We start from the raw sequence: 14,545 nt of genomic DNA, 5'->3' as shown, positions 1-14,545 counted from the left end.
ATTCCTTTCTTGGAAGATTTTTAGATATTTTTAGATTTTTCGTATTTTGCACTATTTTAGTAATGGTTCTTGAAAAATCATTATTTTTTTTTGTTTGTTTCTGAATGATCAAATACTAAGCATTTTCTACTTACATAAAATTCTACTCTTTAGTAGCATTAGAAAATCGTTTAATAACTACCGTTTTTGGTTGTTGAATAGTAAACGAGTTGTTTTTTGAAATTTCGGGTGCTGTTGAGAATCTTTTATTCAAATGACGTGTTGTTTTATCATGGTCTACCTTACTATAAAAAAATTGTATTTTTTCGAAATGTTTACTTGCCCAATGAAAAAGGCTTTCTGGAGTCAAAATGGCTTCTGATGGTTTAGCTAAAAGACTTGCTCGGTAAGCCTCCTAAACCATCATATCCACTTTTACCGTATGCCGTTACGCAATAATGTCATTTCGCTTCGATTCCAAAATCTTCTTTATGGTTGATGAGATTAGCGACCTGGAATCGGTTTTTGAAATGTTGCTTTGCGCCAACTGTGACGCATATCAATTTTTTAACATTTTTAATAGTTTTTTTATTTCTGGAATCAATTGCTTTTGAATTGTAAAGACGGCAGAAGTATCGTGTTTTAAGCTATCTGAGAGAAAGATGGAACTGTTATGCTTTAATTCAGAGTTTTCTTTATAATATTAGATAATTGGAAATACTGTACATTGCTAATTGTTGAAGTGAAATGCTTGCAAAGCATCTTGAACTACATATGAATAATTCTCAGAAAAATCGAACATAACAAGTACTTCTCATTTATTCAAATTCTGTTTTGTTCACGAAATAAATTGAGACGGCTGTTTTGATATGAATGAATGCAGTTTAAGAGTCTGTAGCTTGCCACAAAATCCATTTACAAAGTCAGAAACTTCACTCGTAACTGTTTTCAAAGTCGACCTATCAGTTGCTGTCCATACACTATATTGTACCTGATTGATGAATGCACTATTTAAAATTTCAAGTAATGTCGTGGATAAAAATGAAATATCTAGACATTTATGACATTGATCTAGGTAGCAATCGGGCGTAGGTGTCTTGCACACAATTGATTTCAAACAATCATGATAATCACGAATTGGGTTTTCAGTTTATTTTGTTAAGCTGTTAATGTTAATTGCATCAAGTATCAATTTTCAGTTCTGATGAATCGTACATACACATACTGAGTGAGTTCCTCTCGCTTCAGCCACAATACAATATCGCCGTCGGAGTTTTGTAAAAGCACTGAAACTAACTGGATGATCTGAGTAAATCTTTTTGAACAATATATGCAGTTCTTTGAGGTCCATTAACAATAACGGTTTTTGAACTTTAATAAGCTCGCCATCAACTTTAACTGAACACGTGTCTTTGACTTCTGGCATCTCTACCAACAGTATCGTCATTATAGAAATCATTAATTAATTAATTGTATCATTTGGTATAGTTTTACCAGCTCTTGCGGTGACATCGGCCATAACACCATTTTTTGTTCGTAATTCTTCGGCTTTTTTAGCTTAAGTTCGGGAAGTACACGGAAAGAAATTTTGAAATGCTACAACTCCTAAATCCTCGGAGATAAAACAATAAATCGAATTGTATTTTTATATTACGGATTTCGAAATAACACAGCGCATTATTCGAGGTTTATAAGCTCCGAGAAAATTGTAGTGTTAAAGTAAGAAATTGGTATTGATATAATTCCAACTGGAAATGCACAAGTTCTGATATTCTCGGCGTTATTAGAACGCAAACCATTGCGTGCCTCATTTCCATGTTGGAACTCATAGACTTCCAACTCCGAGTTCCCCCACTTCGGCTGTTCCGTGTGTTTCCGCTATGCCGAGATCTGATCCCGCTGACTGTCGATTTTTTGAGCAGTAAGACGGATCGTAATGCAGTTATATTTGCATTCGATTCGTCAAATGTCAGGAAATTTTGTGACCTAGTGTGATTAATTACTTCTTTGAAAATGCATTATCGCATGAATTATATGCATTTTAAAATTGCATTCCGAGGAGACACCGAATAAAAAATTTACAACTCGGTAAATATTGATGGAAATGAGTCCAGTTTTGCTACTCGGGGGTTTTTGGGGTCGCTGAACACGAATATGGCAATGGCAACGACCTCCGAGGTACCTGGTGCCCAGGGTAGACCGCATGAACGTCGTCTCCGAGAGTTTTACGGAAAATTGTAACATAGCGACTAGAAACTTGTTACTCGGGAGTTTTCGAGGTCGCTGAACACGAATATGGCGTCGGCGACGGTCTCTGAGGTACCTGGTGCCCAGGGTAGACAGTATCAACGTCGTCTCCTAGAGTTTTATGGCAATTTGAAACATAATGAGACGAAACTTGTAACTCGAGGGTTTTTGCGAACCCAGAACACGAATATCGTGGCGGGAACGCTCCGCGAGGTACCAGGTACCCTGGATAGCCGGTATTAACATCGTCTCCTAGAGTTTTAGATTTTTTTTCATGTTGTTAAAACTAAAAACGTACCTTCAAAAGGACTCTTGCGCAAGACCTGGAAGAAACTCCCTTGAACTGTCCTTAAAAGGACTGTTCAAAAGTTAATTACTACAAATGATTCGAGAGCTTGACTATCCTGAAAAGGATTGTTGTGCAAGTCTATACACACCTAGAAAAAATTTCCTTTAACTATCCTTAGAAGGACTATTAAAGAAACCATGAGATCGCTAATGTAAGAGCTCGCTAACTATCCTGAAAAGGACTGTTACGCAAACAGTTACGCAACGAGAAGAAATTTCCTTCAACTATCCGTACAAGGACCGTTGAAGAAACAATGACTTCAAACAGCAGTTATACACTACAAAAGAATGTCGATTAACTATCCTCGAAAATTTTTTTTTAAAAAATGAAAGCATAAAACGATAGAGGAAAATACATATTATCTTTTAACGTACAATATTTTATTTGCTGTAAGATATGTTCGATGTTGGTTATGGATGAGAAACAAAAAATCTAATTATATCCAAACTAATGAAATCTAGGAAAATAACATCTCATTATAATGCTAAAAAAGTGCTATTAACGCATTAACGCCCAAAGTGACCATCTTTTGACAATACTTTCAGTCGTGTACAGCATCTACTTCAAATTGTTCAAATAATAGTTGAGTAGTCATTTCTAACGTAAAATTTCATGTACTTTCTGAATCTGGTATCAAAATTGTCGAAAAAATTATTATTAAAAAGTTATAAACAATTTTTTGAAAAAAAAAACATGAATTTTCGAGATAAAAAATTCGTTTAACCAAAATTTTCAAACGTAAAGAGGGCTCACTCGTGTGTCTAACGCATGTAGATTTGGTCAATGACATGTTAACTTTATTGTAAAATAGTTGCATACCCAAATTAAACATGGCGGCCATCGAAACAACCCCTTTTCCACCAAAATTTTCTAAAAAGGTTGGTGATTTTTTTTCTTGGTTAGGATCGACTTAACGAAAAAAAGTTGTGAAATAAAAAGTGCTTAGAATTAAATAAGAAACACGTGTGAATTTTTTCAGAATTTTTTGAGCGATTTTTATATTTTTGGATATCGCCATTTTTTGAAAAATCCAAAAGTCGCTCGATAAATTCTGAAAAAATTCACACGTGTTCTTTGATCAATTCTAAGCACTTTTTGTTTCATAACTTATTTTTGTAAAGTTAGTCTTTATTGGTACTATTGGTCAACTGATCCATTTTTAAAAAGTGATGTAGTTAGCAACTCCATGAGTAGAAATCGATTTGAGCAAATAAAACATTTTTTGAAATGTTCGCAGTTGAAGGACAAAAATGAATTGGACAAAGTTTGGCGTGTTCGAGCAATTACATATATATTTAACAAAAACATAAAGAAGTTCGGCTATTTTTGCACAGCATTTTCTATCGATGAAATGATGGTAAAGTATTTTGGTAGATGTACTCTGAAACAATTTATTAGAGGAAAACCAACTCGATTTGGTATCAAGCTTTGGGCTCTATGTAGCGCTTTTGGTTACCTCTTTCATTTTGACATCTACTGCGGAAAACATGAAACAAATGATATTTTAGCAAATTGTGCTTTAGGCAGTAGAGTAGTTATTCGAATGCTGGAATATATGTTGAAATCATTATCTCCCCGTAAATTGGGACTGAATCATGTTTATTTCGATAATCTTTTTAGTAGTCCAGATTTACTGGTTCATCTAAAGAAAATTGGTATTCAAGCTACAGGGACAGTTAGAGAAAATCGAGTGAATGTAAAAAATGTCTTGGTCAAAAAAGCTCCTAAAGGGACTTTTGCTGTACAACATGACGAGACTAGTGGTCTAAATTTTATTACTGTACAAGATTCTAAGCCTGTTTCAATTCTGTCCACTGCAGCAGGTATCCAGCCCCATGGTACTGTAAAAAGATACAGTAAAACTGATAAACAGAAAATAGAAATACCATTTCCGAATGCTTTTAAAATGTATAACCAATTTATGGGCGGAGTTGACATCCACGATCAATACTGTAATAACATTTTACCAAATGTCCGATCCAAAAAATGGACGTGGTGTATTTTGATGCGAATAATTCAAGCATCTATTACTAACGCACTCATTCTGAGAAATACTGTTCGACATAATGAAAAATGTGGAATAAAAGAATTTGCCATAGAAATAAGCAAGCATTACCTGCAAAGGGCTTTATTGATAAAGCATGAGCTTGCAAAAGAAACTAAACGATCATATTGCTCGGAATGTAAAGTAAGAAGTTCTAAATGTTGTGAAAAATGCAATGAAAAATATTATTGTGAGCCATGTTTTAAAAAAAAGCACTAGTAGTAGTTATCATCTTTGAGTATAAAGTTACTTCTTTTACTCCAAATAAAAAATCTAAATTAGAAATAAATAAAAAAATAAACAAAAAAACAACATAAAAAAAACATAAAAAAACAACAAAAAAAAAACGAGGGTTTTCAATGAACGTTCACCTTCACGTGGTGAAACCCGGGCAACGTTACATTCAGCAGCGGCTAAGAACGTTCACCAATTTTTAATTCAATAAAGACTTACTTTACAAAAATAAGTTATGAAACAAAAAGTGCTTAGAATTGATCAAAGAACACGTGTGAATTTTTTCAGAATTTATTGAGCGACTTTTGGATTTTTCAAAAAATGGCGATATCCAAAAATATAAAAATCGCTCAAAAAATTCTGAAAAAATTCACACGTGTTTCTTATTCAATTATAAGCACTTTTTATTCCACAACTTTTTTTCGTTAAGTCGATCCTAACCAAGAAAAAAAATCACCAACCTTTTTGGAAAATTTTGGTGGAAAAGGGGTTGTTTCGATGGCCGCCATGTTTAATTTGGGTATGCAACTATTTTACAATAAAGTTAACATGTCATTGACCAAATCTACATGCGTTAGACACGCGAGTGAGCCCTCTTTGCGTTCGAAAATTTTGGTTAAACGAATTTTTTATCTCGAAAATTCATGTTTTTTTTTTCAAAAAATTGTTTATAACTTTTTAATACCAATTTTTTTGACAATTTTGATACCGAATTCAGAAAGTACATGAAATTTTACGTTAGAAATGACTACTCAACTATTATTTGAACAATTTGAAGTAGATGCTGTACACGACTGAAAGTATTGTCAAAAGATGGTCACTTTGGGCGTTAATGGGTTAAACAAATACGATTGGGAACATAGTATTTAACTAAATATTGATTTTTGTGTTCATTTTATTTTTCGAAAAGGGGCTCCTATATCTAACTGCTGCTAAAACTGAATTGACTGTTTTTTGAGATTATGGACGAAAGGTGGCCTCATGGACCAAAAGTAACGGTAGGTTCGTGTTCAGCGGGAAAAATAGTATATTGTGCAACTAGGGGGGAAAATTGGCTTTTTCTAGCGAGGGTGATGTTTTAAGCACAAGTGGGTGTCGAGGGCGCCGTAGGCGCCCGAGACGGACACGAGTATTCAAAACATCACCTGAGTCATGGATGAAAGGTGGCCTTATAGACCAAAACTAACAATGGGTTCGTGTTCAGCGGGAAAAAATACATGCTCGCTTTTTTGTCACCCTTGCTACGCTCGGGCGACAAAATACGCTCGTGCGAAAATCACCTACTTCGCGTACTCGTATTGTAATATACTATTTCCTCACCCTACAGCGGGAGGAAACGATTCTATCTTCCTGAGGGAGTAATTTTTTTCCGGGAAAAAGAAATTTTCTTCCCAAAGGAGGAATTTTTTCCTCAATCTGTATCCTATGTGTGTGTGTGTGTGTGTGTGTGTGTGGAAAATCTTCTTTTCATGCACTTATAATAAAAAGTATGGTGAGCAACAAGGGAGGAGTGGCTTTTTCAGACTAGAGTGATTTTTTGCATCACCCTCGCTAGAAAAGGCCAATTTTCTCCCTAGTTGCACAATATACTATTATGCACCCAGAAAGGGCAGTCCATAAATGTACACCTCGGTTCCTAAATGATGCGTGACCAAACTCAGTACGCACCCTAGGTATGTTAATGTCCCTTGTGATCCCCCTAGCGGTCCGGCTCAACTTGCGCTTCTGAAACATGTCAAATGATTTAAAGATTTTATATAAAGTAGCGGCAGGAAAATACAGTCCTCTCGTATCCATTTGTAGCCAGCTTAGCCTGCGCCAAAAGGAAGTTACAAGATCAGTTCGGCTCAATGTAGGTAATACATACATGATGCAAGATCGGACAAAGCATAACGTGTACAGAATCCGATTTACTTTTGCAGTTAACTGATCGAACTAAGGTTTTCAAGAAAAAGTTCGATCTAGCGCCACCCCAAGACTCGTCACTATCAGCGAAAGAAATAACGACGCCCAATCTTAAAACAACTCCAGGCATTCTGAACTTATTAATACGTGTTATTATGTATTGTGACGCGAAGTATATGGCCTTTGTCCGTCCTGGGTTCAGCAAAAGGCCAGACCGCGCCACCCAATATGACATAGCCCATGCAACTGCCGATAATTGATATATACGTCATTGATATACAGACAAAACAGCAGAGGTTTCAGCACCGGGCCTTGTGAAACACCGAGATTGGTAATCACCCAATCAGAATTTTCATTCCGATTAAAAACACTTTTTACTTCTATCCTATAAATACGAGTAAATCCAACAGAGAATCGATCGTGATAAGCACATGCTGCTCAGCTTACGCATCAGTGCCGTCCTCTCCCTTGGCCTGAGAGTTGAAATGAGCTAATGCAAGTTCGATATCATTTAGCGGCACATGTTTGAAGGTGAAATCCTCTTTAGGCAGATTTTGAGGGAGATCGCGACACGGCTGCAAAGTGCTTTTTATAAGCCAGGCTGTAGGGATTTAAAACTGCTTTATTGTGACATAATTTGTTGCAGCAAACCGATTGTGCGATCATATAGAGGATGATTAGCAGATAAAAAAGTAAATGTTTTTTACTCGCTTTTCTGTTCCTTATTGTTAGTTATTCACAATTTATTGCAGAAAAAAAACAAAACGCGATTTTGGTATTTTTTTGCGTACAACTATAAAACTAAAAGAGCTATCGGAATGCCATAACGAGACGACTTGTAGAGAATAAAAATATCTACAAAATAAGAGGTCGAACGACTTAATCGGATAATTTGGGTGATGTTGGATTATTAGTTTACTCAAAATCGCTATTCAAAGTGTGTGGTGCGTTTTTTTCGGCAGACCTGTATGCTCGATCGTAAATCTGATTGGAATTTCAAAAAGGTATTATGAGTGAGAGTTTTATATGGCTAGGTTTAAGAGAGAAATTAAGAAATAAATAAAATTCTCTTGAATTTAAAAAGCATGAAACTAGATGATGACTCGTTGCCCGGGTTGAGGCGTCGGTAGTGGCTTTCGAGCCACCACTTTTTTACTGTGTTTCGAGCGAGCACCTGTCCCTTGGAGCACCGAATCTCTTCTGTTCGTTGACCAGGACCTTTTGAACTTGCCAGCTTAACTCCACTTCGTCGTATAGCTTAGCGCTCAGTGCTCGCGAACTCTTGAGCTTTGCGACGTGGCACCGAGACTTACGGTTAATCGGGCCAACCCATATAACGCACACTACAAAGTGCCGAAAAGTTGATATCGTGCACTACAAAACGTAGATTTCAGTTGTTTGATGAAGTGCCTGAAAGCATGCGAAAAACCATCGTAAAGTTCGCGAAAATCTGCTGAGCGCGCGCTCGCAGTCCAGTGGTGAGGGGCGGAGCAGCGGCGGAGACGCGTATATATAGTAACAGGCGCGCGCGGCGCACACGTTACCTATTTTTGCATTAACATTTCTCAGCATCTACTATAGCTATTTGAATGGTTTTTTTTTATTTTGGGGTAAAGGAACCAGAAGAATCTGATTCTTTGGTCTGTTTTCAGAAAAAATAATTCTGAAAGGTACAGTGGGATGTTTTTGGTGAGCTCTCTGCTCCTATTTAAAACCGACGCTCTACTACTCAATATGTGATTCCTCTGGTTCCAATAAATTTGCAACATTTCTCAGCATACAATAAATTGTGAATAACTAACAATAGAAATGCGAGTGAAAAACATATACCTTTTTATTTGCTTATCATCCTTTATATGATCGCACAATCGGTTTTCTGCAACAAATTATGTCATGTAAAAATGCTCTACAGCTTGGCCTAATTAAGGTAATCCAGGGAGTAGCCATTCAAGCGATTGGCCGACTTGGGAAGAAGTCCAAGGCTGCGCAGCTTCTTCTAAAAATTTCCGTTTTTGTTCAGCGTCCTCCTTAGTCTGTCGCATTGTCGTATCTATTATTTGTCTCCGTAGCCTAAAGAATTTTTTCAGGAATGCATCGTCATCTGTCCGCGTATGTCGTCGCAAAGCAGCTTCGCCCTTGCAATGTAGGAGGAGCAACTTGTCATTCACCCATGGTGCAGCATGTCCATTAGATCCAGTGAGGTAGACTCGAACGACGACCAATCACAATCTTTTAGTAACGCGCTTGAATTGTCTGGATTAATTTTATTAAATGCTCTGTAGGCAAAAGTTTTATAGGGGGCTGATGGCGCAGGCCTGTCCACCATCACTGAGATGAGATTGTGAGAGTTATTATAGGACGTCAGTCGATTCTTAATTTCTGCTATAACATCATTGAGCATGGGATGGAAACGAGTCTCTGCCACTCCTATAACTCATACTCCGTATTTTTATGAAGGTACTGCCGGATCTACTGACTGCTTCAGGTAAATAGGCATTAAAGAAGGCTGCCCTAAGCTTTTTCTCCGAGAGGATCCGCGTGACTTCGAGACTACGTGGTAGTCATGTAGTCTCACTTACAAGATTTTCATTTTGCAGTGTCACTCGCTCAGTGTATGCATCCGCAATAGCACGTAGGTCAGCTGCATGGTTAAGAACGTGAAATCTTTTTCCATCACTCCACGTGGTCAAGAACATCCCCCTACGGTGCCAAACGTATTTGAATCCGAGCTTTTCAGCTGTAATTTTCAAGCTCTAAAATGCTTTACATTTATTTTTATCAAGGATTTCGTTAAAATATGTGTTTGTGTTTATTACGTTCGATTGTTCTGCAAGATCAAGTAAGGATAGGTCAAGATCTCGCGTGTAAAGTCAATTATATTCGTGTTTCGCATAATCAATCTCGTTCGCCATAGAAGCAAAGCATAGTCGCACGAAGAAAGGTGGAGGGTGAGTATTATTGGCACCAGTTGAGCAGCCTGTCCGTTCGTGCATCGCCACGGGTGGATGACGTCGACAAGAGACGTCATCCACCCGTAAGAATCCGAAACAAGAATCTCAGAATTATCATTGGATGGTACTGACAAGGACATAGAACTCGACACAGAGATAGTATCAGTGGAAGGAGAACACACAAAAGACACAGCTTGCATATTTTTGCTGTGCTTACTAATCAGATCAACTGCCAAAGTAAGCGTATTATCGAGCAAGTCGATTTTCGCATCAAGAACAGCAGTTAGATTGTCAACAATCTCGCGGATAATATATAGTGCTGATGATATGTTCAGATATGTTCCGGAAGGATGTTGGAAACTATTTAACCTAACTCTAACGCAATAATAACATTACGGACTATCTGCTGCATAATCGTGAGAACCATCAGCGTTGCTTGGACATTGGTTAATTTTTCCTAAACTATTTTAGCTAAACTTAATTCTTCAATATAATTCGTCTACGATACACATGGTGAAGTGCGGTAAAACAATCCATAATTTCTCGTGCAGAATTACTACTCATTATTCATCGAATAAATCACACGGTTTTAATCTACGCTCGATCAGTCTCACAATACACGTTGAGTCGCATCGAGTTACCATACACTAACATTAAGGAAACATTCGTCTTCGTCTGAAAATAACAATGTACCAATTTTTGTATCTATTTTATGAAACAATGTTCGTTGCTCAATGGAAGCACGCACGCTAGATTTTTACAATGCCAAAATGGCCGACGACGCGATTTGCCATGTGGCAATTTCCGACACGACCTCTGTGTCACGAGATATTTTTGAGATTTTAACGTGCTAATTGTGCTTTACGCGTCGAATCACGATCACAACTGTTTCAAGGATTATCGCTACACCCTCGAGTCGTATGTCGGTACTACGCAAATCACTTCCTTTTACTGCTTACTTATTGAGATCACTTGACGCTGATTAGACTACTGACTTTGATTCCGAGAAGAATCGGCTGGCCAGGACACTCACTGTTGTGACCCGAAGTAGCTACGGAATTTGCTGTTTGTCTCAAGCAATTTTTTGTGTGGTTCTTATGGCGCGATATTTGCGTCACATACTTTTTTTTATCTTTACAATAAAACAATGCGTGTATGCGTAAGCGTATAGAAATTTTATACGGTTTAAACATCTCTTGTTTCGTTTACAGTGATTGCCGATATATGGTGCCAGAGATGCTCATAAGCACTACTTACACTATCGACTGCAAGGTCTGCAGCATCTTAAAAATGGGTTTCAAATCTCCCTGATTAAGTTCTTTAGATACACCGCTAAAATTGAAGAAGCGATATTATTTTAATTTATTAGTTTAAAAACTCACCTGTACTGCATGCCACTATATACTTAAATAAATTAGCCGTTATTATTATTATAACTGATATATTTTAAATTAATTATTTCATTTTGTTTTTCAGTTCTTCCCTAATGGATTTGCCTTTGCGACGGGTTCAGATGATGCTACTTGCAGATTATTTGATATACGAGCAGATCAAGAATTAGCAATGTACAGCCACGATAATATAATTTGTGGCATTACTAGCGTAGCTTTCAGCAAAAGCGGTCGATTACTGCTTGCTGGTTACGATGATTTTAATTGCAACGTTTGGGACTCTATGAAGACTGAACGAGCCGGTAAGAAAAAATCACGTCAAAATCTCTCTCTCTCTCTCTCTCTCTCTCGCGCGCGCGCGCTCTCTCGCTCTATCTCTTGCTCTCTCACTCTATCTCTTTGTAAGATTTAAGCGCAGACTTGTAATTTTTTATTAACATACGTAATGATCTACCGTTGTTATAGCTGAATTGTTATAATAAGACAATAGTAATGTTTACACATATTATTCCTGGCAACGAGTATTGACTACGAGGCTGACCAAGGTTATACCGTGTCTACTCCTGGCCGCCACGTTAGCGCAACGCGGCAAAATAGCGTACTGGCGCGGATGATGCAGCCGGGTTGAGTGCAGATCAATTTACATCTATTGTTTCGCGAACAAGTTTATGCACTGCTTTTTGCGTATTATCAAGAGCTCCTTCGTGCATGCAGCACGATTTCGCGGTGATGCCTCAGCGGCTGATGCATGCCTTCAGCACTTTACAGCGGATTCGCCTTTCGTTCGTTGCGTGCGCGCGCTCGCTGCGCATGCCGCGTCTATTGCGGCTGCGTTCATACGTATTTACATGTGCGAGACTCGTGTCTCGTCACAGTTGAAATTTATATTTGTTCATATAAAATAGGTTAATATAATGTTTCATCATTTTAATACAGTTTATACTGAGATTATGTGAAAACATTTCTTTTCTATATATACCATCACCGAATATTTAAATTATTAATTTATTATAATGGTTTAGTTAACATGTACGTAATTTTAATTATCATTATTTATATTTACAATTCGAAATAATATGTAAAAAATATTTATGCTTATGACATATGAAGATATATTAATATGGAGACATTAATTGCGACTGTTAAATTTAAAATATGTTTAGATTTTAAAAAATTGTTGAATATTATAACTAATTATTGACAAATAATACATAGTTTGACAATTTAGATTAGCTTTGAGTGCGAGGTTACTCGGAGATTTTGTGAGATTTTATAAACACACGCGCGCGCGCGCACGCACGCACGCACACACACAAACACGTGTTTTTTTTTATATTACACATACATAGTGCACTTCTTCGTAGGCGATATCCAGTCGTCCAGGGTACGCGCGGGATGCTGATACCCCATATGTGGGGCGTCCCCTGGGTGGCGGATATGGGAATGCTCATCTGCGCGTTATGGTCTCCTCAATCGGCCGAAGGGTAGAGCAGAAATAAAATATGCTCCGCGGACCAAACAGGCTAGGAGAAGAAACACCAAAGATAAATCAAACATGGATAGCGGGTTGATAACATTACTACCCCAAGCGGGTCAAGCCACAGAGCCCAGGCCTGCTGTCGATTCCGATCGGGTAACAGCCTCGGTGGTCGGCGCTGGCCCCATGGAGATTAGGGATGAGGAGGGTAAACTCACTTAGAAGCCGCAGAGGTTAGTCACCTGACCCCTGCTCCTATAGAGACGCAGGTGACATGAAAATGGAGGTTGATGCAGACAGAGATAAAAGAGCTGTTTGCGTAATACATAGAAATGCGCACCTGGACCGCCTTGGCAGCATATTCGAGAAATTAATGAACTATGTCCGGGATAGGCACAATGCGCACAAACAAGTTAAAGATCTTGCCCGAATCATAAGAGCAAGCTATACGAATCTCTGCACGACAGATAATAACTTACAGCAATGCCAACGCCCAGGAACTCAGGGGGGGGGGGGGGCCGACAACCCCAAGTCTTAGATCTCGGAAGGCGGCTACAACAAAGGAAGCCCAAACTACTCCGCAGGATAAAAATAGAGAAAATAAAGGAGATGATAACCAACCTAAAAAGGCAGCGTGGCAGGAAGTAGTCACAAAAAATTAAAAGAAAAAAAGGCAAGCAACGGGATTAAAAGTTACAAACCAGAATAGGACCAGCAAGGATGGACCGAACCAAGCAAGAACCCCCCAGACCGGATGCTCTGATTATCAAGGCTGCATAAAAATAGAGCTATGCAGACATTTTGTCAAAAATAAAAGCAGCTTCGTCACTTAACAAGCTGAGAGATAGCGTAAATAAAATACGTAGAACAGTGTCAGGAGATCTTCTTAAAGAGCTTAAACGCACAAGAAAAGTTCCAACTTTGGACTTTCAAAAAGCAGTTAGAGCAGTACTAGTAGACGGCGCCACAATAAAAGCACTCTAGCAAAAAGAAACCATTGGAGTAAGAGATCTGGACGTACTCACCTCAAAAGAGGAGGTACTATAAGCACTACAGAAGAAAATTGGCGAAGAGAACATCATAGAAGACTCTACCGTAAGATCTCTGCGTAGGACGTAGACGCAGATTGCAGTGATACGGGTACCAGTTAAGATAGTAGCTAAGATCACTAAGTTACAGAAGATTAGAATAGGATGAGTCAACTGTAGGATGCGGGTGGCTTACCGCGAAAACGAGCCGCTTAGGTGTTATAAATGCCTATGTTTTGGCCATATCCGCATAAACTGCACAGTAACTGAAGGTAAAGGTAAGCTTTGCTTTAAATGTGGCAAAGGCAGGCATAAAACGAAAAAGTGTAACAACTAACCCAACAGAGTACTCTGCAAAGGAGAAACAGGTAGAAAGAGTGACCACGAAGCTGGTAGCCAGTAGACGACTGGGCGAGCTACGCATGCCCAGTTTACTGAGCTGCAGTAGAATCCAATGACAGACGAAGAAAATAAAAATAGTGCAGTTGAATATCAATCACTGCGCATCTGTAAAGGACCTACTGAGCCGTCAGATAGAGATCGACATAGCCATCGTCTGTTAACAATACATAGACCTGGACGAACCATCGTGGGGTATGGACAGTACTGGTAAAGTGGCGATATAGGCATGCGGAGATATTGCTTTCCAGGAATAAAACGACAAGACATAATGAAGGATTCATACGCGCTACGGTCGCAGGCGTACACATGTACAGCTACTATACTTCTCCTAACCCGCCGATAGAAAAATTTAGACAACTGTTGGACCGGTTAGTACAGGATGCTGTAGGAAGAAAACCGATACTGAAAGCAGGCGATTTCAATACCTGGGCAGTAGAGTTGGACAGCCAAAGGAGAAACGAAAGAGGACGAGCGCTATTGGAAGCATATGCCCTCCTTGGAAAAAAAGGTATTTCCGAAGCGGAGGCAAACGACGAAA

The 14,545-nt window shown here is 38.4% G+C and overlaps 1 protein-coding gene across 2 annotated transcripts in view; it reads left to right on the top strand.

Moving 5' to 3' along the window:
* LOC100114198 (guanine nucleotide-binding protein G(I)/G(S)/G(T) subunit beta-1) overlaps nucleotides 1-14,545 on the top strand; it is a 168,243-nt gene that overhangs the window by 131,100 nt on the left and 22,598 nt on the right. For both annotated transcript variants that reach the window (XM_031932894.2, XM_031932893.2), the window contains one exon: nucleotides 11,186-11,402. In XM_031932894.2, coding sequence (XP_031788754.1) covers nucleotides 11,186-11,402 — 217 coding nt within the window. The remainder of the gene's footprint in view (nucleotides 1-11,185; nucleotides 11,403-14,545) is intronic.

The sequence above is a fragment of the Nasonia vitripennis genome (assembly GCF_009193385.2).
Source record: "Nasonia vitripennis strain AsymCx chromosome 5 unlocalized genomic scaffold, Nvit_psr_1.1 chr5_random0003, whole genome shotgun sequence".
NCBI classification, from domain to species: Eukaryota; Metazoa; Arthropoda; class Insecta; order Hymenoptera; family Pteromalidae; genus Nasonia; species Nasonia vitripennis.
The sequence above is the reverse complement of the archived record's forward strand: the minus strand, read 5'-3'. Positions and strand labels throughout refer to the sequence as shown.